Below are 26,876 nucleotides of genomic sequence, written 5' to 3' on the forward strand. Positions count from 1 at the left end.
TTGATGCTGATTTGTACTCTGATTAGTGGTAGGTGAAGTAGGAAGCTCCACCTCCATTTGAGCATTCTCTTTATTTGCTTCGGATGATACATCTGATGCATCTGTTGTTTTAGAAGAGTCAGCAACTGGTTGAATCATAGCAGACTCATCAAAAGTAACATCTCTTGAGATGATAATTTTCTTCAAATCAAAGCTCCATAACTTGTAACCCTTTACACCTTGATTGTACCCAAGAAAAACGCATTTGATTGCTCTTGGTTCTAGCTTCCCATTGTCAACTCGTGCATATGCTGGACATCCGAATGGTTTTAAATCTGAATAATTTGCAGGTTTACCGGACCATAATTCAAACGGAGTTTTCTTCTCGATTGCTCGTGACGGTGATCGGTTGATAACATAGCAAGCAGTCGAAGCAGCCTCCGCCCAAAAAGACTTTGGCAATTTGGAATTAGAAAGCATACACCGGACCTTCTCGATAATGGTGCGATTCATCCTTTCAGCTACACCATTTTGTTGAGGTGAATGGACTACTGTGCGATGTCGAGTAATGCCTTCCTTTTGACAATAGACATTAAACTCTTCTGAGCAAAACTCAAGTCCATTATCCGTACGAAGATACTTTACCACCAGACCTGATTGCTTTTCAACCTGAACTTTCCAATTTTTGAAGGTAGAGAAAACGTCTCCTTTATGTTTTAAGAAGAAAGACCACACCTTCCTGTAGAAATCATCAATAATAGTGAGCATATAAATAGCTCCACCTTTTGAAGCAACTCGAGCCGGTCCCCACAAATCCGAGTGAACATAATCAAGTGGTCCTTTCGTTGTATGGATACCACTTGCAAACCTTACTCGTTTTGCCTTGCCATATACACAGTCTTCACAGAAATCCAAATCAACAATCTTTTGTTGACCAAGTAAACCTCTTCGACTCAATTCTGACATGCCTTGAAAACTCATATGGCCGAGTCGAAGGTGCCAAAGACGGGACTGATCTGGATCAGAAAAAGACTTTGACACAACAGCAGCATCACTCGAAATTGTTTGCCCGTCAAGAAAGTAAAGATCTGAGGTTTTTCGTTTAGCTCTCAGTTTGTCGGAATCGTCTTTGAATACCCTGAGAACTCCACCTTTACCAGCAAACTCGTATCCCCTTTTGTCAAAGGAACTGAGAGATAACAAGTTTCTTCTGAGGTCAGGAACATATCTAACATCCCCCATGGTTCGAATAACTCCGTCAAACATACGGATCCTGACTGAACCATGTCCAAGAACTGGACATGTAGTATTGTTACCCATCAACACATAGCCCTGGTTAACCTTTTCAAATGTGTAAAACCAACTTTTGTTGTGACACATATGAAAAGTACAACCAGAGTCGAGTATCCAATCACCAGTGGAATCCAGTTTATCTGAATAAACTGTCAAAAGTTCTCCAATACCTTCGACCTCAGCTAGATCGACTTCACCCGAAGTGCTAGCTTTTTTACCATTTGCTGTCGTCTTCTCTTTTTCTTTGTTCTTCAACTTGAAGCATTCTTCAAGCACATGTCCCTTCTTGTGACAATAGTTGCAAAACTTTCGTTTGCCTTTTGACTTGGATCTGGTTCTGTTGGAAGATTGAGAAGTTCTACTTCTCTCTGTTGTTCTTCCTCTGGCATTCAAACCTTCGGCTTTAGCATCACTTGAACCACCACCAGTAATATGCTTCATCTTCTCTTTTGAATCCAAAGCTGTATAGACTTCATCTAAAACTAGAGTGTCACGGCTATAGATAATAGTATCACGAAAATGGCTATAGGATTCTGGCAACGACGATAGTAAGAATAGAGCCAAGTCTTCATCTTCATACTGAACATCCATATTCTCTAAGTTATTTACTAACTCTTTAAATGTGGATATATGTTCAGTTAAAGAGCCTCCTTCAATCATCTTGAGATTGAACAACCGTTGCTTCAAATGCAACTTCTTTGGTAAACTCTTGGTCATCAACAGTTGTTCCAACTTTAGCCATAAAGAAGCCGCTGACGTTTCTTTTAGAACATCTTGCAAAACATCGTTTGACAAGTGCAAACGAATTTGGGATAAAGCCTTCAGATCTTTCATCTCCTTTTCTTCTTCGGTCCATGTATCGGGCATCTTATTGAAACCCAAGAGCGCCTTGTGTAAATCCATCTGAATGAGAATGTCTCTCATCTTTACTTGCCACAACGGAAATCGGGTGTTACGATCCAGTAGTGGAATATCGTATTTTACCGAAGACATGATTAATTACTTGATAAAATGATCCCAACGAGCTAATATCACAACCCGGATGCTCTGATACCAATTGTTGTAAAATACGACGGATCCAAATTGACTTAAATAATATTAGCTCAATGCGGAATGGGATCAAAAATTATCAAAGCGTAATAATCACAACGTAATACGAATAAAATAAATAGAATAGAGACACAGGAATTTACGTGGAAACCCAAATCGGGAAAAAACCACAGGCGGAGGAAGCCGAGAAACAATTCACTATAATTTGAAGTGTTTACAGGGATTATGAAAGAGATTACAAAATAGAGTGGGAGAGCTAAAATACACGGTGGTGTATCAGTATATATATGTAATACTTTTCTATATATACTTGGATAATTTTTTGGTTCGTGTGTTTATGATGAAAATGGCTTAGGCTATTTATAGCCAAAGGGAATGTAATATGAAAGGAAAAGAAAAAAGAGTTTTTCGTCCAAAAATTGTTGCGCCTTCTAATTTGACTTGTTTATACTGCGCCTCCATTGTTGACCCAAAAAGCATGCGCCTAATATTTACCAAACAAGTTGTCAATCCATATTACCGTCCATTCTCATTTTCAAACATTTCACACTTATATTACTATTCATAGTCAAACTATGAATAGTAAATAATAAGTTACAGAAATAACCCCTGAACTATTTGCCACTTGCTAATTTTGGAGGCAACATTTTCCACAGGTTTGTTGATTTTTAAATTTTGTTTTATTCCATTCTTAAAATCTTTTTTTCGTATTTTATGGAATGGTGTAAGGACTTTTACCTTTAAGCCAATGAATAGGTAACATTGAAGACACTCTTCTACTAATTGAATTTAATTTGAATAAAAAATAAAATTAAAATCCTTACCTAAGTAAGTTACCATTATGTAATATCAACAATTCTGGCCCCCGAATAAGATGAAAAAGAATAACTATTTAATTATAAGCATGGTAATTTGTTATTTCCATTTCTGGAATCCACCTCACAATTGCAGCAAAGAAGAAAAGTTTTAATACTTTTTGCCCATAAAAGCCATCCACATGAACATAAAATGTACACGAACATCCGTTTGTCAATAATAAATGTTTAATGATTCCCCCTCAAACAATCTTCGATTGTTTTAACTTTTTGCAATTGGTTTTTCTTAACTGGAGAAAAATTGAACAATTATCAGGGCTATAATGTTGGTTGATCTCAAGAAGCTTAAAGAAGCAAATCCCCTGTTCAGTGACAAATTAATGTTTATGAATCTTAAAAATTTGAGATTTCAGACCTTAATCAACCAAGGTATGTCAATGTGGCAGGTATGATTCATCTATTACTTTTAAATATCTTTGATTCATTTAGGAACAAAGAGTTCATTGGAGATTTGATAGATTTGATTAAATATTTGAACAAAATATTGTTTTTTTATTTACTTTTCTAGGTTCTGAATACCTGATTTAGCGATTTTAGGAAATTACTACTGTTTTCAATCCTCTGTTTAGATTGATAAACATCATCTTTAGAAGATCTCAACAATGGTAGACCACGTATGCCTTTTGTAGATGTCATTAATCATCATTATTATAGTACCTTTTAACTCATATTGTCCTGAAGATCCTATGAATACATGCTTTTTGGGGTCTTTTTTGTGAAACTTTTGTCACACCAACTAAAGTTGAAATATGAGCAATACATCATTGCTAATTACAACTAACTGCAAATTCCGAAAGAGTTGTGTGTTTAATGGCCTTTTTTTTATTTTTTTTATGTGACAAAAAACCAGAGGATTTTGTATTCTTTCAATAAAAATCTTTAACATTTCGTTGTGTTTTTAGTCTTGGTTTTTTGTTCCTTATGTTGGTGTAGTGTAAGATGTTCATGAAAATCCTGGAGATATTGATATATAGTTGTATCACCATTGGGGAATATCATATATAACCTATGTTGTGTGTTTTCCGGTTTATGTGTTAATGTGCAATTTCCCAGAATAAAAATATTAAAATGAACCGGAAAAAATTAAAGGCAACTAAAATTATCTTCTTATTTTGACTGTGAATTTAGACACAAACAGAAAACGTGAGAAGAGACTTTTGAGTTGTGACTATGGTTCCTCGAAGGGCACATCTACAATTGGGTAAATCGAGAGTCACATTCAAGCCATTGTGTTTATTTGAAGGTAGATCTTCAACCATTTTGACATTTTAACAAAAATTAACTTGAGAGATTTTTTTGCACTAAAAGATCAATTTTTGTCGATATTATAAGAATGGACTAGAAATGTGGTGGTCAAGCTCAAATCGTTTTTATCATTATACCCTACAAAATTGATTTTTTTCATTTTAACAAGAAAATCATTTTTTAATTTGCATCCATTATCACGTCTGTAAACTTTGTTATTAGAGCAAACAAAATAATATTAATAACTACAAGCAACAGGATGTTTGATGGAAATGTATAACCAAATATCAAGAGTCATAAAAGAAGTAAAAAAAGTACATATCTCCTTCTAGCGTGTCAAAAAAAAAGTATGTTGCTATTTCCAATTAGTTACAAAAGAATAAAAAATAAAATACCTTGTTATTTACGGTATGTTACATAACAATAGAAAAAGAAAGTATGTTGTTATTTTATACGTGTGTGTCCACTGATTTTGACATGATTTGGTTATTGAAATTGCTACCAACGTTTTCAGAAATAATATATGGTGAGAGCTCCATGGAAGCAAAGATAAATACAAAAATTATCATGCCGGTTTTGATTTAGTTCTTGGGGATTGATTGTTCTTCTACATCCTCCTGGTTCCAAGTCGATTTTCCTTCCCCCAATCTAATATAACTTATTATTTTGAAAGTTCCCTTCCCATGCACCTTTTACAAAACAATCGTACTTTACAAAAACTGAGGAATGAAAATGGTGAAATTAGGGTTACTTAAAGTTAGGGGAGGAATTTGGAAATGAAGAGGTTTATAAGTTTTTCCGACAGACAAAATGAGATGAATAGGTACATGAACACCTAAAAACCATGTAATTATAGATTAAAGCTTTGTAATCCACTATTTATAGATTAAAGCTTTGCAATCCACTTCTACCCGCATCTTTAAACTTGGTAATTTTTCCCAAGTTATATCATACGAGAATTAGTATTTTGATTGAACTTATATTAAAATTGTTATCTTCTAACCTTTAGGTGTTCTCTTAATTTTTTTAAAGGTTCCCACTTCCGAGTGAGACTGCTTTCATTTGTATCATCATTCAACAACGAAGTCATCATTTTTGGACTTGTTAACATAATGATCTCCACCCAAAATGAATATGGTGGTATGTGTGTAATTTTTATTTTTCATGAAACTTCTCATTATGCTTTGTGTGTATGACCTATGTGGTAATACATCAAGCAAGTTCCATCTCCTTAATGCTCAATGGTACTTTGTATGTTTTTTATGCCTTTTAAAAAAAATTGTATTGCTTAAATATGCATTGGATAATCATGCCATATAACTCACATTACATGTTACACATTCGTTCAATAAAGCATAAATATGTATATATATGAATTTTTTTAAAAAAACATCTAATCTTATGTCTTATAATCACAAGACAAACACTCTTAACAAGTAGTAGCTCTGCAATTCTTATAAATCCACCGGTGAAAGGTGATCTACAGCTACAAAACTAGTATAATCCACAAACCCATTAACCACAATTCTATTTAATTAATTCAATTTGTATTTGACAGGTATACAAATAGCAGAACAGGAATTAAACAACTACTTCAAAAAGAGACATATAAGGATACTGATATTTTGTTGCCCCCCTCCCCAAGAGAGAGACATACTTCCGATAGGCAAAGCAATTACAAGAATGAAAAATGTTAGTAATTACAACATTTTTTCATGACCTTTACACAATATTCTATGCTATACGTTATCTATATAATTTTCCCCCTAAAACAGTGTAAACCAACATGGATAAAAGGAACTCTTAATTTGCCTCATCAAGATAGAAGTTTCACACAAACAGGATGTGCCAACTGTTTAAAACCAGTTTGTGGTTGATGTAAAGTGGATCATCACATGCTCTGCCTGCAAAAAACAATCAAAAGTACACATCATGTAAGTGTATTCCATCATTCAAGTTTTTAAACCATATTTTTATACTAAATGATGTTTCTATGTGAAGGTCAAGGGCAATAATTGAAATCGATGATGGAACCGGCACAATTGCAGCAAGCATTTCAACACCAGAAATTGAAAGTTCATTCAATTGAACCCCAATGAAATCAAAGATGTGGAAGAAACTGAAAGCCTATTATTTTAAATATTACAATTGTAATTTAACGATCCTTTATTAATGTTAACATTTTACAATTCAGGAACAAAATGTACAAGATATAATTGCAAAATCAATTGCATCATTACCACTTTTGGCATATGTACGATTATATCATACATCTAACCAAGAAAACCCTATCACACGATTCGTCATTGTCAAGGCACATAGACTCCTAGAACATCAAAACGAAAACAAACGACAACTCCAACTATCATATGAAGATGAAACTTTGTCAACAACAAAACCACGTTCTCCTAAACAAACACAGAAGCGAAACCTACCGGACAATGGGAAAGCAAAACTGACAGAAACATCGACAGCTGGTACATCAAAACCAACAAAAAAAATGAAATAGATATTCACAACTATCAAATTTGAATAAAAATTCTAAACTATTATTATATTTGATACTGCTAATTCCATATGGATATTATATTGATCAATTCCGCATGATGTTATGCTTATGTAATTAACTCCAAAAATGATATATTATTACATTTTAAATTTGATATATTTTTTCAGTCTTATTAATTATTGTTACTTCTGAACATAGTGCATGTTATAACATTCCATTACATTAATAAATGTATAATAGTTTACATCTCTTCAGGGCCGCTTCTGAGGGTTTAAATATCCTCAAATGCCCTGAACGAGTCATAAAAAATCGTCGTTATCGCTATTATAAGTTTTTTTTTTAAATTAATATATATACATATATAACATAATAATAAAAAATTGGCCCCAAAAAAATGGAGTCCAATGCAACTGCCATTTTGTCCCTCCATCCGCACCCCATGCATCTCTTATATAATAACCATTTCATTAATAATTGATGATAGTGTACATTTCTAATTTCAATAAACCGTAACTAATGATCATTTTTTTAGACCGGAGAATACTAACTGTTAGACATTTGATCAAGTATATTCCGATATATTAATTTTCGAGTTTTATCTAATCAATGTTTTTTTAGTAAGGTTTGTCGGTGTAGTACTGGTTTTTCAACGATACTCCAAACACTACACATGGGCCGTGCTTAGCACGGGCCTTAAACTTTCTAGTATATATATATATATATATATATATATATATATATATATATATATATATATATATATATATAAACCCTTTTAATCTCCTCCCTCTTAAATCCCATTTACACATTTCTACGATTGACACGTAACCTACATTCCGAAACGACACCATGGACATCAACTTCCATTCATACCGCCTCATTTTTTTCCACTGTGTCATATCGATATTTCATTTTCGGTTTCTTCACATATTCTTTGTCGTTTTCAATTCCCGAAATAGGGGTTAGGGTTCGCGTGAAGGTGTGTCACGTACCTGAATCGCATTCCACTTAACCGGTGAGTTGTCCACTTAACCGGTGAGTTGTCCACTTAATCGATACACCTGTTCATCATCTTTTCCGTGAGCAATTATCTTCTTTCATTCCCCTACTTGTGGATTTTTATAATCGACTTGCTTTATGCCCTCCTCCCCATTATCTTTTGTTTTCACGCACATGCACACACATAATATCTTCGTTATGAGTTTTCCTAATGCTTGCTGTCGATCATAATGGAACAGATCTTTCATGTTCATTTGCCCTGATTATTGAAAGGCTGAAATCTATTCGAAATTTTCCCCTTTTCTCCAATCTTGCCAATTTGATTTGAGTTCCGTCTTCAGAGGTTTCTGTTCAGGAATTTAACTTTGTTGTCCTAGGTTCTAATTTTATTATCTTTTTTCCAAAATACATCCTTTTCAATTCTAAGTATGATTATGGATTGCAATAGGAGAAAATAGATTGTTTTGTTTGTTATTTATTTATTTATTTATTTTTTGTGTTGATGATCTCTCTGTTTTTCCTCCTCATGATTGCAAATCAAACCCACTACAGTGATGAGGTGAAATTGTTTGCTGGAAGCGTCATCTCCAATGGAAGAATCCTTGTCGATTATCTTGGTAATTTGCTACTCTTGTTTTAATTTCAAGTTAAGACTAAATAATGATTGCAGCCTGTTTCTTCTGTTAGGATCGAGACACTTAACACACGACTCTAAACACACACACAGCTCAAGAAAAACAAGAACACAAGGATGAACACGAGGGATTTAACGTGGTTCGGTCCTTCTCTGACCTACGTCCACCGGTAACTAGGAGTTTATATTTCTTGGTGCTAATCTGCACTCACTCTTTCTTGCTTATTTTTTTCAATACAGATGAGACTCATATATAGAGTCTGAAGTAAACAATTGAACAAGAAAAGCAGCCATGAAACATGCATCCGGGAAATATGGATCACCTCTCCTTTTCTACCTTTTTGACTTGCTTTTCTTCCATGTTTTCTGCCATGTTTTCTGCCTTTTGACCAGCCCAATGGCTTCACACTCAACAATCTCCCACTTGAAGCCACGAAACAATCTTCACCATAGCTTCAACTGTGTATCTGTATTTCTGTAAAAACTTTTGATCTTGACTCCTTCCTAGTTACCCTGGCCTTCTCTTCAATTTACCTGAAGGCTAGTTGAAGCTTCCGTTAGCTCCAACACATCAGTCATGACTAAGTCTGCCACTGACCTGTTCTCTGTCTCCACCGGCTCCCACTGAAATGAACTGCCCGATCCTGGAACATCTTGAGAACAAACGACACTCTCCATATGAAGCAGATAATCTGGAGAGACTTTTACAGATGGAATACTGGTTCTCTTAACCCACTGTGTTCTGGGTATTCTAGCTGAAGCACAACCCTTGCTCCCACTGCTATGAATGCCCTTGACTGGTTTTTCTGAACCGTTCCAAACACGTTCAACCTGAATCTGACCTGTGACTCTGGGTTTGCCATATGCAAAGCAAACCTTCTTCTGTCCACGAGACTCTATGAACCGGATTTTGTTTTTCTTCTGAACTGGGACGGTTACTCCCTCAGATGGTAATCTGACTATATATAATGAACCCTTCTTATGTCCACGAGCTATCACAAGATTTCCTTTGACAACCTTCCACTGCTCATTCCTGAACTTAACCTCGTGTCCCTGTTCATCCAACTGCCCAACAGAAATCAATTGTTTCTTCAGACTTGGAATTAACCGGACATCCTTCAAAGTCCATGGACCAACTGGAGTCTTCAAAACTAAGTCACCTATGCTCGTCACATCAAGAACCTCATCGTTCGCCAGTCTTACCTTACCAAAATCTCCTTCTTTTAGATTCTGCAGTGCTTCACGGCTGTGGGTAGCGTGAAATGAAGCACCCGAATCCATAACCCAGGAATCCACATTGCTCTCCACACTACAGATCAAAACATCATCATCTGAATGGTCTACTGCAGCGTTAACTTCTTTCTTGTCTTTTGGACATTGATTCCTGAAATGTCCAACCTCTTTACAGTTCCAACAAGTCACATCATTTCGAGTCCTCGACTGACTCCTTCTCCTGTTCCCGCTCCCACTACCTCTGTTATTTTTTCTACCTCTGACCGCATTCAATTGTTCACTTGATGATTCCCCGGAATTTCTTCGTCTGACGTCTTCGCCTAGAATTAAATCTCGAATTCCCTCAAAAGTGAGCTTTTTCGATCCTGAGGAACTAGTAACGGCTGTAACTGTTCCGGACCAACTGTCAGGTAATGATGATAACAGTAGTAAAGCTTGAACTTCGTCCTCAAATTTTATTCCCACTGACCCAAGTCTGGATAAAATCGAGTTCAAATTGTTGATGTGTACTGTAACTGAACTTCCTTCCCTCATCCTCGTGTTGACTAGCTCCCGAATCAGGAAGACTTTATTTGCTGCCGACGGCTTCTCGTACATATTAGACAATGCCTCCATGATTCCCTTTGCCGAGGTCTCCTTCAAAATGTTGAAGGCAACATCCTTTGACAACGTCAGTCTAATAAATGCCTTGGCCTTCTTATCCAAAATCTCCCAGTTTGCCTGTGTTATCGCCTCCGGTTTTTCACCTAAAATTGCGTCCAAGTCTTTCTGCACGAGCAAATCTTCAATTTGCATCTTCCACCAACCAAAATCTTTCCCATCAAACTTCTCAATCTGAAGCTTACTGTTTTCTGCCATTTTCTGAAAGATTAGGGGCTAAACTGCAATTTTCTGAAAGTTCAGGGGCTAAACTGCAATTTTTCAAAGTTCAGGGGCTAAACGGTAGCAAACGGGACAGGGAATGCATCCCCGCCCCCGCCCCCGAAATTTCCCCGTTCCCCCGTCCCCGCCCCGGAATGTTCCGCTTTCCTACCCCCACCCCCGCCCCCGAATCCCCTTTATTACCCCCGCCCCCGATTGATTTTGGGCTGACTTTTTTGGGCTAAAAGAAGTTTTTATTTAGGCTAAAAGAAGCTATTTTTGAGGTAACAAATAATTATTTATAGCAGAATTTTACATATTAAAAATAAAAAAGTTATGATATCTTAAAACATTATACTAACAACTTAAAAACATGTTTTTTGATGAATTTTGGAAGCTCAAAATCATGGTTTTGTTTATTATATTTATATAATTAGTATATGTAAAATATATGTGTAATTTATTAACGGGGTCCCCATTGGGGTTTCGGGACGGGATTGCCTACCCCCGCCCCCGATTTTTTTAAAAAAATTCCCCCGAACGGGACGGGGCCCCCACGGGAACGGGGTCACACGGGACTTTTTGACATCCCTACTGGTTTTTTAGTCATGACTTCTACATATGTCGTCCAAACTTGCCTAACAAGTCATCACACCGGGAATTCTTTCATTTATTTCTATTACAACACTGTACCTTTAATCCACATGTTATTAACAACAAAGTACCTTCATTACCTTCCCCATAATAGCAATGTTCTTTCATTTTCATATTATGAATCACTTTCGTTCAATTAAATAACACATTAACTACCTATTTTAATTCAACAAGTATATATAGACGGTTGCAAGATAAAAAAAGCTTTTAATGTCTCAAGTCCTTCTAATCCATGCTTAATTTTTTAGGTCACGTCAAATTAAGAAGTAGTGGACATAACAATACAGATCAATGGGAAACCATCGAACAATTGCCTAAAGCCTTAAAATAGAAATCAAAGATGGTATTTTATGATTAATATCAATATCCTTAGAGTGCACAACAAACGATGTTGATAGGTAATATGTTTTCCATAAGGTGAAAAATCATATCAAGAAATCTCAATGGATTTTCATTTATTTGTTGATTATAATAAGATACTTTCATTTTCATTTTCTTATTCATCCATTGTATATTGAAAATCCATCCATTTATATCATTGTATCGTTACTTCTTTATTTAACATAATATATTTTAGACAATGGTAAAAGAAATACCCAAATTGTCTTTCATGGGTCGTGCTTAGCACGGACCTCAAACTTTCTAGTGTATATATATATATATATATATATATATATATATATATATATATATATATATATATATATATATATAAGTTACTTTCTCTTATTATCCGTTATTATATATTGCAGATCTATATCATAAACAAAGTTTATGAGTGTTTGAAGGAAGAAAAAACAAAAAAATATAAAAAGAAAATGGAAATAATGAATCAGATCAAATTTAATCTATATTTTTTATACAGCAAATAAAATTCCTTGATACCTGATGGATATTTAATGTTTCTATTGTTATGCAGATAGTTTTGGCAGCTCCTGGACAACACAAGATCATGTTGCGGGCTCAAGCTTTGGTCTCTCTCAAGGAATGCCACTATACACTTTTTGATGTAAACATGCTCATTGAGTTAAATCCTTCATCAGAAGTATATCAAAATCTTGAAGCCTGCTTAAAGACACAACTGGTACTCCCTCCATACAACATTTCTTGATCATTTTCTCAGCCTTTTTTAGAATTTTTTTTAGGTAGAAGCTTTGTAGACATTCAACCTTTTTATCAGTTAATGCAATTAACCGTTTTATGTACTGATTAAACTATTATATTTTTTTGACATTTTAAAGAAATCATTTTTTGCTATTACCCGGATTTGATATTAGGCCAAAATACAGAAAAGCACATGTTAATAACTAAATTGTTGTTATTTGTTGATTTAGCCACCAAATTATTAATATAAGAATCATAAATAATAATAGTCTGGTGGCTAAATCAAGAGATTGGTTAAAGTACACTTTTTTTATTAGACAAATTACAGAAGTTTCAAGACACAATGTTTTAATAGGAAAAAACAGAAGCAGGATGTTATTGTCAAAAAATAAAGTAAAGTAGTTTGTTATTTCTTGGCTCTAGAATGTTCTTGCTGATTCCATTCTAGAATTGAAACATGATGCAACCTTTAGTGTTGAGTGTTCTGTGCACCTTATAGGCATTGTACCTTAATCTTCTTATTGTAATAGTGAAAATTGCTTTTTATCTTTGAATATTTCCCCTAATACAATGTTATAATAGGAAGAATTTGAAGGAGGTGAATCATATGAAACATGGACACCTTTCAGCTTGGTACCAAAAAAAAATCTCTTATTTTCTATACTGTTAACAAAACATACCCCGCAAAGCAGGGTTCCTCACAGTTATCTTCACCAATTCAACAATTTGTATATTTTTTTTTCATTCTTTTTATTTGTTTATACAGTTGAGCCTCAGAATATGTTATGTCGTTGTGCTTTGTATGTTTTTGGGATGATTTTAGTTTAATTTTTAAACTTTTAAATCCAAAATCAAAAAAGGGAACTTTGTCAAACGGAAATGGTTTTAGAGACAATATAGGCAATCTGAGGCTATTTACTTGCAATTAGATTATTTTTTTACTCTATTTGTATGAATGTTTGTGGTATGGTTGTTATTTTTCAGTTGTTGTTTTGCCTTTGAAAATGTTGGTCGCTTGGCATTTATGTATTCCATTATAAAAATATATTTTAATATTATTGTTATATGATTGTTTTTTTTTAATATATGCAGGATTATCAACGAATATCCAATGTAGCAACATGTGCTTCTCTGATTAATCATCAATTTGAAGAAATTCTTTGGTAAAAATTAGCTTTCATGCCTTTTTAAAATGGCAAACATATTTGTGATGTGCAGGTTTGAAAGAATTTGAAGGGGGTGAGAGAGAATGACTGAATGAGCTATCGTTGAGATGACACAAAATTACGGCTGGTGCAATCAAACAACCCAAAAAGGTATCCGTTTAAAACTCTAAATTTTTTTTCTGAAGATCCAGAAGAACACGAGGGAAGCTTCACTTTTATATTTTTAATGTTTTGTGAAGGGTTTTGTGGAAAAGTTGCCTCCAAAATTAGCAAGTGGCAAATAGTTCAGGGGTTATTTCAGTAACTTATCATTTACTATTCATAGTTTGACTATGAATAGTAATATATATGTGAATTTGAATAATTGGACGGTGAATTTTGGTCAAATGTGAAGGCGCAGATATAAGAATTAGACAATTGTTAGGCGCCTACAATTGGACGCACCAAATTTGGACGGCACATTTTTCCTTTCCTTTCATATTACATTCCTTTTGGCTATAAATAGCCTAAGCCATTTTCATCATATACACACGAACCAAAATCAAAGTATATATAGAAAAGCATTATATATATATATACTTATACACCACCGTGTATTTTAGCTCTCCCACTTTATTTGTAATCTCTTTCATAATCCCTGTAAACACTGCAAATTATAGTGAATTGTTTCTCGGCTTCCTCCGCCCGTGGTTTTTTCCCGATTTGGGTTTCCACGTAAATTCCTGTGTCTCTATTCTATTTATTTTATTCGTATTACGTTGTGATTATTACGCTTTGATAATTTTTGATCTCATTCCGCATTGAGCTAATATTATTTAAGTCAATTTGGATCCGTCGTATTTTACAATAATTGGTATCAGAGCATCCGGGTTGTGATATTAGCTCGTTGGGATCATTTTATCAAGTAATTAATCATGACTTCGGTAAAATACGATATTCCACTACTGGATCGTAACACCCGATTTCCGTTGTGGCAAGTAAAAAAGATGAGAGACATTCTCATTCAGATGGATTTACACAAGGCGCTATTGGGTTTCAATAAGATGCCCGATACATGGACCGAAGAAGAAAAGGAGATGAAAGATCTGAAGGCTTTATCCCAGATTCGTTTGCACTTGTCAAACGATGTTTTGCAAGATGTTCTAAAAGAAACGTCAGCGGCTTCTTTATGGCTAAAGTTGGAGCAACTATTGATGACCAAGAGCTTACCAAACAAGTTGCATTTGAAGCAACGATTGTTCAATCTCAAGATGATTGAAGGAGGCTCTTTAACTGAACATATATCCACATTTAAAGAGTTAGTAAATAACTTAGAGAATATGGATGTTCAGTATGAAGATGAAGACTTGGCTCTATTCTTACTGTCGTCGTTGCCAGAATCCTATAGCCATTTTCGTGATACTATTATCTATAGTCGTGACACTCTAGTTTTAGATGAAGTCTATACAGCTTTGGATTCAAAAGAGAAGATGAAGCATATTACTGGTGGTGGTTCAAGTGATGCTAAAGCCGAAGGTTTGAATGCCAGAGGAAGAATAACAGAGAGAAATAGAACTTCTCAATCTTCCAACAGAACCAGATCCAAGTCAAAAGGCAAACGAAAGTTTTGCAACTATTGTCACAAGAAGGGACATGTGCTTGAAGAATGCTTCAAGTTGAAGAACAAAGAAAAAGAGAAGACGACAGCAAATGGTAAACAAGCTAGCACTTCGGGTGAAGCCGATCTAGCTGAGGTCGAAGGTATTGGAGAACTTTTGACAGTTTATTCAGATAAACTGGATTCCACTGGTGATTGGATACTCGACTCTGGTTGTACTTTTCATATGTGTCACAACAAAAGTTGGTTTTACACATTTGAAAAGGTTAACCAGGGCTATGTGTTGATGGGTAACAATACTACATGTCCAGTTCTTGGACATGGTTCAGTCAGGATCCGTATGTTTGACGGAGTTATTCGAACCATGGGGGATGTTAGATATGTTCCTGACCTCAGAAGAAACTTGTTATCTCTCAGTTCCTTTGACAAAAGGGGATACGAGTTTGCTGGTAAAGGTGGAGTTCTCAGGGTATTCAAAGACGGCTCCGACAAACTGAGAGCCAAACGAAAAACCTCAGATCTTTACTTTCTTGACGGGCAAACAATTTCGAGTGATGCTGCTGTTGTTTCAAAGTCTCTTTCTGATCCAGATCAATCCCGTCTTTGGCACCTTCGACTCGGCCATATGAGTTTTCAAGGCATGTCAGAATTGAGTCGAAGAGGTTTACTTGGTCAACAAAAGATTGTTGATTTGGATTTCTGTGAAGACTGTGTATATGGCAAGGCAAAACGAGTGAGGTTTGCAAGTGGCATCCATACAACGAAAGGACCACTTGATTATGTTCACACGGATTTGTGGGGACCGGCTCGAGTTGCTTCAAAAGGTGGAGCTATTTATATGCTCACTATTATTGATGATTTCTCCAGGAAGGTGTGGTCTTTCTTCTTAAAACATAAAGGAGACGTTTTCTATACCTTCAGAAATTGGAAAGTTCAGGTTGAAAAGCAATCAGGTCTGGTGGTAAAGTATCTTCGTACGGATAATGGACTTGAGTTTTGCTCAGAAGAGTTTAATGTCTATTGTCAAAAGGAAGGCATTACTCGACATCGCACAGTAGTCCATTCACCTCAACAAAATGGTGTAGCTGAAAGGATGAATCGCACTATTATGGAGAAGGTCCGGTGTATGCTTTCTAATTCCAAATTGCCAAAGTCTTTTTGGGCGGAGGCTGCTTCGACTGCTTGCTATGTTATCAACCGATCACCGTCACGAGCAATCGAGAAGAAAACTCCGTTTGAGTTATGGTCCGGTAAACCTGCCAATTATTCATATTTAAAACCATTCGGATGTCCAGCGTATGCACGAGTTGACAATGGGAAGCTAGAACCAAGAGCAATCAAATGCGTTTTTCTTGGGTACAATCAAGGTGTAAAGGGTTACAAGTTATGGAGCTTTGATTTGAAGAAAATTATCATCTCAAGAGATGTTACTTTTGATGAGTCTGCTATGATTCAACCAGTTGCTGACTCTTCTAAAAGAACAGATGCATCAGATGTATCATCCGAAGCAAATAAAGAGTATGCTCAAATGGAGGTGGAGCTTCCTACTTCACCTACCACTAATCAGAGTACAAATCAGCATCAAGATTCTTCTTCGTCGGATGAGCATGTTGTTGGTGAAGATTCAACACCTTCACAACCACAAACTACTACTCCAAGCATTGCAAGAGATAGACCGAGAAGACAGATTATTCCTCCGAAGAGGTATGATGAATCTGATTTGGTTGCTTATGCTTTTATTGTTGCTGATAATATTGAGTACGCAACGGAGCCTGCGAATTATGACGAGGCTATCAAATCTGAAGACTCAAATGATTGGATGCTCGCTATGCAAAATGAGATGGAATCATTGCAGCGAAACAGTACTTGGAATTTAGTTCCTATTCCGAAAAGGAAGAGACCAGTTAAATGCAAGTGGGTCTATAAGCTCAAGGAACCTGTCAACCCAAATGATAAACCAAGGTACAAAGCTCGGTTAGTAGCTAAAGGCTACAGTCAGATTCCTGGTATTGATTACACTGACATTTATTCCCCAGTTGTCAAACATACTTCCATTCGTGTATTGTTGGGGTTGGTTGCTTCTAACGATTTTGAGTTAGAACAACTTGATGTCACTACAACTTTCCTAAATGGTGAGCTTGAGGAAGAGATTTTTATGCAACAACCTGAAGGTTTTGTAGTTCCTGGAAAGGAGAACTATGTATGCAAGTTGAACAAATCTCTTTATGGCCTCAAGCAGTCTCCTAGACAATGGTACAAGAGGTTCGATTCTTTCATGACCAGTCACAAATTCAGCAGGTGCACCTATGATAGTTGCGTTTATTTCAAGAAAGGTGACAATGGTTCAAAGATCTACTTACTTTTGTACGTGGATGACATGTTGATTGCAGCAAAAGATATGAAGGAGATTTAGAATTTAAAAGACCAGTTGAAAGCTGAATTTGAAATGAAGGACTTAGGAGCTGCCAAAAAGATTTTAGGTATGGAAATTATTCGTGACAGGAAGTCTAGGATCTTGCATCTTTCTCAAAAAAGTTATATTGAGAAAGTCCTAAGACGCTTCAATATGCACGAAGCAAAGTCTGTCAACACACCTTTTGCAGCTCATTTCAAGCTATCATCCGCTTTGAGTCCTACTAATGAGACTGATATGGCTTACATGGCACGTGTTCCATACTCTAGTGCTGTTGGATCTTTAATGTATGCTATGATCTGCACACGCCCTGATTTGGCTTATGCTGTTAGCATGGTTAGTAGATACATAGCGAACCCGGGGAAAGAACACTGGAAAGCAGTACAGTGGATTTTTCGTTATTTACGAGGTACGTCTTCCATGTGTTTACGTTTTGGCAAATCTAACACTGGGGTGTTCGGATATGTTGATTCAGATTATGGAAAAGATTTGGATAAACGAAGATCAATTACAGGGTATGTGTTTACACTAAATGGTTGTGCTATTAGTTGGAAAGCCCAGTTACAGTCTACAGTTGCCCTGTCTTCTACCGAGGCAGAGTACATGGCGATTACAGAAGCAGTTAAGGAAGATATCTGGTTGAAGGGGTTATTCGGAGAACTCGATGATAGAATAAAGGTGACCACAGTTTTCTGTGACAACCAGAGTGCTATCTTCTTGAGTAAAGATCAAATGTTTCATGACCGAACAAAGCATATTGATATTCGTTATCATTTTGTGCGGGATATCATTGAAAAAGGTGATTGTGTTGTGGACAAGATTCATACAGATTATAATCCCGCTGATATGTTCACTAAAAGTCTTCCTATAGCCAAGTTCAAATTATGTTTGGACATGGTGGGTGTTTCTGATCGCAGTTGAGCCTGAAGGCTCGTGGTGGAGGAACTATTATTTATTTTTTCGGAAACAATTTTTCTCTATACAAAATTTGCAGGTTCTTATGGAAGTTTTAGAGTTTGATGAGCTATAGGTTTTGACTAATCATAAAGCATGGCTTGCTTAATTTTGATGTCAAGGTGGAGATTGTGGAAAAGTTGCCTCCAAAATTAGCAAGTGGCAAATAGTTCAGGGGTTATTTCAGTAACTTATCATTTACTATTCATAGTTTGACTATGAATAGTAATATATATGTGAATTTGAATAATTGGACGGTGAATTTTGGTCAAATGTGAAGGCGCAGATATAAGAATTAGACAATTGTTAGGCGCCTACAATTGGACGCACCAAATTTGGACGGCACATTTTTCCTTTCCTTTCATATTACATTCCTTTTAGCTATAAATAGCCTAAGCCATTTTCATCATATACACACGAACCAAAATCAAAGTATATATAGAAAAGCATTATATATATATACTTATACACCACCGTGTATTTTAGCTCTCCCACTCTATTTGTAATCTCTTTCATAATCTCTGTAAACACTGCAAATTATAGTGAATTGTTTCTCGGCTCCCTCCGCCCGTGGTTTTTTCCCGATTTGGGTTTCCACGTAAATTCCTGTGTCTCTATTCTATTTATTTTATTCGTATTACGTTGTGATTATTACGCTTTGATAATTTTTGATCCCATTCCGCATTGAGCTAATATTATTTAAGTCAATTTGGATCCGTCGTATTTTACAATAGGTTTCATTGACATATTTGGATTCGTTTATAGGCAATAGCTTAATATTGTGTTTAATTTGGTGTAAAAGCTTACTAGCATTCTATTTTCAAAGTTTTAATGTAGTTGAGAAACATATAAAGAGGACGTGATGTTTATATCAATAAAATTCAATTTTTACAATTTTAGGACGATATTGCCCCTGAACTCTGTTTTTATATTAATAAAAGTCAATTTTTATAGTTTTAGGACGATATTGCTCCTGCACACTGTTGTAATATTAAAAAAATAAATTTTTGCATTTTTAGGACCGTATTGCCCCTGCACACTTTTTATATTGATAAAACCAATTTTTTCAAATTCAAGACCACATTTAATGGATTTTGTTTATATGTAAAAGATATTCTTTTTTCTCCATCACTTTGACATGTATAAAAAAAATATTGTGACGACGACACAATCACATAAGGTGGCTACTCTGATCACATGGTTGCTGATGAGCACTTTGTGTTGCATTGGGCAGACAATTTGCCACTTGATTCCGGTGCTCCATTGCTATGTGTTGGGATCACAACTTACAACCGAACAAAAAATGTCACATCTAACCCCGCAACGCGAGGTCACTCACCTAGTTATTATTATTATTATTGTTGTTGTTGTTGTTGTTGTATTTTACTGTGGTTAAGTTGATGGTCGATTGAGTTGATAGGTAGAAAAAGATGAAAAGAGAAATTGGTCATTTCTTTGAGCCTCTTCTGCAAACCTACAAAATTTGTTTTATATAAATATAACGAGAGCGCAACTCCAATCCGCATAAGCCAATCTACAAAATGCTTGGTCATTTTTGAAAAGTGAATTTTTTTAGCAAGTGGGAGTAGGGGTGAGCATTTGGACTTATAGACCGGATCGGACTGGGAACCGGACCTAGACCGGTCTCAACAGGTCCAATCCAAAGTCCATGAATTTCTGAAAAACTGGTCTTGTCCAAATACTCACCCTTACAGCCGTAATAAATAAACTAACTTTCGGTATGACTTCAACGAGTTGTATCATATGTACCTAAAGTTGTACCGGTCGAACGGGTACAAAAACCGGAAAACCCAAACCTAGACCGGCCTCAACCGGTCTGGTTCAAGGTCACTTCCTCGTACTCCTTCTCCTAGAAAGCGTCCATCAATTTCTGTCAAACCGTTCCGGTTCGGTCCAAATGCTTACCCTTATGAAGACGGTGGTTAAATTTATTTTCTGATTAATACAATGTTTACTAAAATTTAAACATCCAAAGACTCAAAACTTTTGTGCTATGCGTAGGACTTTTTTTTGCATCGACTATGTTGCAGAAAAAAACGATTTTAGAAATAATAAAATACAAAATTATCCATAAGTTGTACGGAGAAACAGCCCTATCTTATCGGATATCGTCGTCATTCAACTGCCGGTGTGTCCATCCATATTTAGCATCAAACGGAGAAGGAAGCTGATGAAAATGGCCGCGGGGTGTGTATCTGCTTGCAGAGTTTCTGCGTATCACCCTTCATCCATTGGCGACACCCCTGCAGTTATCAGGGGATTCAATTTGAAGTTCCAGCAGAAGGAAAAAACTGGAACAAATGGAAAATATAGAGCAAGCCTCATCATGAATCCAGAATCGTTCGAAGTCGGTAGGTTAATTGGAAGCTACGGGTTCATGAACGTCACTAGGTAAGCCATATTTCACCCATTCAAGCGCAAGCTGTACCATAAGCTTATTGATTTGAGAAAGCTTTTTGTGAAGTTATTCAGGTCTTCAATCTCGACCTGATTTTGAAAATTCATCACAAGCAAATGACGTAGGGGGTTTGAGATTCCAGGATGTTAGAGAAGGCGATGTGCAAATCAGGTCCGTATCATCCATACCATAATCGATGATCCCGTAATTCCAAGATATAACTAGTCATAAAGTGTTTACCATTCTGGAAATTAATATTCAGATCATGATTGATATGAAATGAATTGATCTTCCTTCAACTCCACTATTTCTTCTTCCTATTGATATTTGCCGTGACAGCTTTTCTGCAGGCTTTACGAAGGACGAGTAACACAGGGCCCACGCAGGGGCACTCCAATCATCTTTAAGGTCATCTTCTTCATCATATTCTGCTTCATTACTGATTGAGATAATGAGATTCATTTGCTTGGTATGGAAATTTTATTGAATATGTTATGATGTAGGTTTATCCTGGGAAACAAGTAGGCGGTGTTGAGGCTGATATGATGGCCTCAAATGAGCTCAAAACTCATGCTTTCCTTCAAGTACATTAGCAGCTTTTGTTTCAGTTAATGAAAAAACAATATGAATTAATTGCTTATTACATATGATATGAATTTGCAATTATACTATGATAGAGGATCATGTTTACATTCTTTAACCACAATACTTTCTGCAGAGCTGTTCACCTATCTGCCACAATATCCAAATCTTGTTAGGAGGTTTTGAGACAAAAACAGGAGAGCAGGTTATCAATTTCATCAACCCTTCTACTTCCTTTAAATGTTTTCATCTTACACGAATGCTGACTACCATTTGTGTGATCTATCTTAATGATGAACAGTGGCTTGCATTTCGAAATGATGGCAAATACTGTGCTGCAGACTATGCTAAAGCTTCATGTGAAAAAGTTTCAAAGAATCTTGCTCTTGGAGAACAAAAGTTCTGGAATCCATTCGAACAAGAACAATATATTAAACGCAAAAGATCTTTTATAATTAATCTCCTTCAAGGTGCTTTTCGTGGCTTAGCCTTCATGCATGACAATGAAATGTTACATCAAAGTGTTGGTCCAGCTTCAGTTGTTCTCAAGTATGCTCTCCTTTTTTTTTTCAACTTCATTATATAAGAAATCTAATTCTAAACAAAACCCACGTGTGTGTGTGTGTTTGTTCATATTTCAGTACAATGGTAGATAAAGATGCTGCTTACCTTGTTCCAAGGCTCCGTGATCTTGCATTTGCAGTTGATATACAGTATGGTTTATGCTTTTTACATAAATTTATATTGATTAGTTATGGAGGTGAATTGAGTGAATAAATAATGTTTGTTTGATTGTAGGATGTCAGGTTTAGAGGAAAATTCTGGAGGATTGTCTGAAGGTCTTTGGAGACGAGCAAGATCTGCAGGGGCATTTAGTCCTATGGAGAAGAGGGCTTTTGGAATAGCAGATGATATGTAACACTCTACTTCCTTAAAATAATCTATAAGCATCTTAATCTTAATCTTAATCTATTCCTTTTACAGTTATGGAGCTGGTCTTCTTTTTGCCTACTTGGCTTTTATTCCATTTTGTGAAGCCGGGATCATTGATAGCCTTTCACTACAAGTAAGTTTCATTCAATTCAAAACCTTTGTAGGGATAATTATAATGATGAGGTTGTGGAGGGCATTCACGTCTTTTCACAGACGAGAAGTTGCAATTTCCATCCTATTCATATCAGTGGGGATTTGTAGTTCTTGAGCCGTGAAACTTTCATGGTTTTTTTTCCTACTTTTGTATATCTTTAATCCTTTTTTAGAATGATACTGTAATAATATTAAAAAATTGGTTTGAACTTGTAGAGGCTTCTAGAGAGTACTTTCAAACTTGATCTTGGAGCTGCTAGAGAGTAAAAATCCTTTCTTTCTTGTATTATTTCAAAATTTTATTCCTACATTTTGGTTATGTTTTGAGTTTTGATAGGTATTGCTTAGCGGATGATCGGTTTTTAGAGGCTGTTAAGTTTTTGGATGTGGGTGATGGTGCTGGCTGGGAACTATTGCAGGTTAGGTTACTACAACTATTATATGCTTCTTTTTTTTTTTTTAAATGTAAACGTATGATAATCTTTTTGTATTAGCTGTTAGATCTATATGTTTTTTTTAATAAAATCAAAATGCATGGTAATGTTTTATGGACTAATATTATAAAAGCCCTAAATTTTTAACGCGTAATTGGAAAAAGCCCTAATATTTTTTATTATTATTGCTATGGCCACAATTTTCTCGCAGAATTATCACTCTAGCCCACTTAACGAGTTTTATGGTTAACTTGGTTAACTTTTTAGAAAATCAGTCCTAAAAAGTTCAAATTTGGTCCCTGGGGTTTGCAAAAAATTACACCACATGGTTTTTTAACTTTATTTTTCATTTTTTGTATACTTGATTTATTTTCGGTTTTTTTATAAATATATATATATTTTTTATTTTCTTTTTTTATATACTTTATTTATTTTCATTTTTTAACTTTTTTTTTCAACAATTTGATTTTTTTTATCTTTTTACTTTTTGATTTCTATTTTTTTTTCCTATTTTAGTTATTTATAGTTTTTCTAATGTTTTTATTTACTTTGATTCATGTAAACGAACTTGAATTCAATATAAATTACTATAACAAATTTTTTTTATAAAGACCGTCTATTATTTTTTTTTTAGTCTATTATCAAATTGAAAAATATCATCTTGAATTTAATCTATTGATATCACATATAGAAATATGATTTAATTTGCAAGTTATATAACACATTGAAACACTAATTCTCAGTAAACAAGCTATTTTTTTTTAATTTTCATTTTTTCGTAACATAAATATAATAACACTAAAGAAAAAAATAATAATAAGAAAATAAGTTGGACCGAAATTACAAATATAAACATAACTATTTTATTTACTTGAATAAAAATAAAAAAATTACAAAAACTATAAATTATCAAAATGTTAATATACTCTAATATATTAACATATTTTATATTTTTTTGAAAAAGGTCAATAAAAAGATAAAAAAACAAAAAAACAAAAACAAATAATTGGAAAACAAATAAGAAAAAAAATAAAAAATAAAAAGATGAAAAAAATAAAATATAATACGAAAAGAAATATGAAAAAACCTAAAAAAAAACTCTAATATACTCTATATATACACTAAAAAATAGAAAACAAAAGGTTAAAAGGTTAAAAAAAATTGTTGAAAAATAAGGTTAAAAAATGAAAATAAATAAAGTATATATATAAAAAGAAAATAAAAAATATACATATATTTATAAAAAAAACCGAAAATAAATAAAATATACAAAAACGAAAAATAAAGTTAAAAAACTATGTGGTGTAATTTTTTGCAAACCTCAGGGACTAAATTTGAACTTTTTAGGACTGATTTTGCAAAAAAGTTAACCAACTTAACCATGAAACTCGTTAAGTGGGCTAGAGTGATAATTCTGCGAGAAAGTTGTGGCTATAGCAATAATAAAAAAAATATTAGGGTTTTTTCCAATTACGTGTTAAAAATTTAGGGCTTTTATAATATTAGTCCATGTTTTATTTACTTTATAATTTATATGAACGCAGGCAATGCTGAATCCTGACTTCAGGAACAGGCCAATTGCTGAAGCTGTAGTGAACCACAGGTTCTTGACTGGTGCTCTGCTATAGCTTTTAAAACACATATAAATTTGATTCCTTGATGAGTTAGTATGAATTATGAAACACATATAAATTTGATTCTTCCATGAGTTAGTATGAATTATGAAACGACTATAATAGTGTTATGTAATTATTATTGTTATTACAGAACCTAGCCTATGATTTCGTATACAAGTACTATTCTATATGTTACAATAATTGATTTGCTTTATATGGATTAATGTCATTGAATTTTAGCTTTTAAGTGCAAGTGGTTATTCGTTAATAGGTCTAAGTTGATATAATCCATATAAATTGACATCTTTCTATACTTGTTGCTCTAACATTAACATGAAACTTGTTTCTGTAGTCAATGAACGGCATAGCATCTATAAATTACAAGATGCTAATTCTATATATATATTAAATCTAAAGGAAGTTAGCAATAGTAACTTTTATGTCTTTAGGTTTTTGCCACAAATGTTTAGTGAATTTGACACTTTTAGTCCTTAAAGTGAAAACTTTTATAATTTTGTTTTTTGATTAAGTTTTTGTGCTTTTAGGGTTTTGCCACAAATCTTTAGTAACTTTGACACTTTTCGTCCTTGCAATGAAAAGTTTTATATTTTGGTGTTTTTGCCACAAATCTTTAATGAATTTGACACTTTTCGTCCTTATAGTCAAAACTTTTACATTTTGACATAAAAAACACAAAAAACCTTCTTTAGAATTTTGCCACCATATTTTCTCAACTTTGGCAACTTTCACATTATTGCCACAACATTTTTGGATTTTCTCCACCAGTGTCCCTTCTTTTCGTTGTCGTACACTTTGGACATCTAATTTTAGGGGTTGTCGACTTTCTCTCCTATTTGCGGTGATTTACACTTTCAGCACGTATTTTTTAAAGTTTGCCGATTTTCCCCATATTACCCCAAAAGCGGCGTAGCCGCGAGTTCTTTGCTAGTTACAAATAATCTTCAAAGACTACAATCTTCTCTTGATCATCTGTTGAAAATGGGATCATGTGTGTTTTAGGCAATAGTACATATTATTTTTATGATTCAGCTTTTAAAATGTTGCATACGTATACAAATAAATAAACAAGGGTAAATTACACCAATCGTCCCTCGTGCATATGCCAAAAAGTACGTTTAGTCCCTATTTTCAAAAATTAACTCGGATAGTCCCTAGGTTTGTTTTTTTTTTTTTTTTTTGCATGCTTGGTCCCTCCGCAGATAAAAAGACCATTTTGCCCTTATTTATTTATTTTTTGATTTATTTATATTTATTTGTTATTTATTAATTATTCATTAATTTGTTTATTATAAAAAAATAATTGTTATTGCATTTAAAAAAGAAACGGGTCAGTACATTTGATAACTCATTTCCCCCTCCCAATTCTTCTTCTTCTTCTTTAGACCACCCACATCGACGGATTCCACTGCTCCGACAACTCCCAGACATCTTCGGTTTCAACCAGAGGAAATCGACTCCAAGATACCGGCCAATTTCAATCTTTATTTTACTTTCGTCTCCTCTTTCCCTTCTTCTGATCTCATACTTACATCTCCCCTTCTATCTCTTTCGCACAGAAGACCACTACTTCAGATCTAGGTTTTCAAACAAAGGAAACCCGAGGTGGCGCACAAGTGACGATGACGATGGTAACGCACATGTGATGATCTGTAAACGATGACGATGGTGGAGCTCGATTTAACATCCTAGGCGGTGGTTTAAAACCCTAGGTGGTGATTCAAACATATCCATATATTCTCCACAAATTACATGGATCGATTGAGAACAAGTAACCTGATCGGGTGAATTAAACCACCATCACCAGCAACAGTTTTTTTGCTGCCCTTCCTCCTTCGCCAATCTTCTTCATGTCTCGCTCTCTCTCTCAATTTCTAAAACCATCTGAGTTTTAAATTTCAGATTCGGAAACCAGAGATGATGATAGGAGTAGGATCAACGGAAGGAAGATGAGAGAGGGTTTGCTGGAGAGATTATCCATCGGTGGTGACTTAAGAGTGATTTTAAGGTTTTATCAAGAGTTTAGAAGAGGATGAAGAAGATAGATCCGGGAAGAGTGGGTGGGATTGGGTTTGGGTATTAAGTGGGTCCATATTTTTTTTATAATTAATAATAATAATAAAACATTAAATTAATTGAAAATGAAATATACAAA

At 34.7% G+C, this 26,876-nt stretch overlaps 1 protein-coding gene and 1 long non-coding RNA gene across 2 annotated transcripts; both read left to right on the top strand.

The window, feature by feature from the left end:
• The first annotated feature begins 5,472 nt into the window (after positions 1-5,472).
• On the top strand, positions 5,473-6,564 carry LOC145156901 (uncharacterized). The gene is made up of 4 exons (XR_013736968.1): positions 5,473-5,582; positions 6,001-6,134; positions 6,218-6,376; positions 6,444-6,564. It is a non-coding gene; the product is annotated as an uncharacterized LOC145156901 (long non-coding RNA).
• A 14,086-nt stretch (positions 6,565-20,650) lies between these two features.
• LOC145160663 (uncharacterized) lies at positions 20,651-24,904 on the top strand. The gene is made up of 12 exons (XM_079079944.1): positions 20,651-20,978; positions 21,052-21,156; positions 21,336-21,393; positions 21,489-21,569; positions 21,704-21,772; positions 21,869-22,116; positions 22,209-22,280; positions 22,366-22,482; positions 22,552-22,633; positions 22,870-22,916; positions 22,991-23,072; positions 24,632-24,904. The coding sequence occupies exons 1-12, from the start codon at positions 20,758-20,760 to the stop codon at positions 24,713-24,715; spliced, it is 1,266 nt and encodes a 421-aa protein (XP_078936070.1). The 5' UTR covers positions 20,651-20,757; the 3' UTR covers positions 24,716-24,904.
• The last annotated feature ends 1,972 nt before the right edge of the window (positions 24,905-26,876 follow it).

The sequence above is a fragment of the Lactuca virosa genome, chromosome 2 (genome assembly GCF_052849685.1).
Source record: "Lactuca virosa cultivar CGN04683 chromosome 2, Lactuca_virosa_CGN04683_v6, whole genome shotgun sequence".
Taxonomy (NCBI): domain Eukaryota; kingdom Viridiplantae; phylum Streptophyta; class Magnoliopsida; order Asterales; family Asteraceae; genus Lactuca; species Lactuca virosa.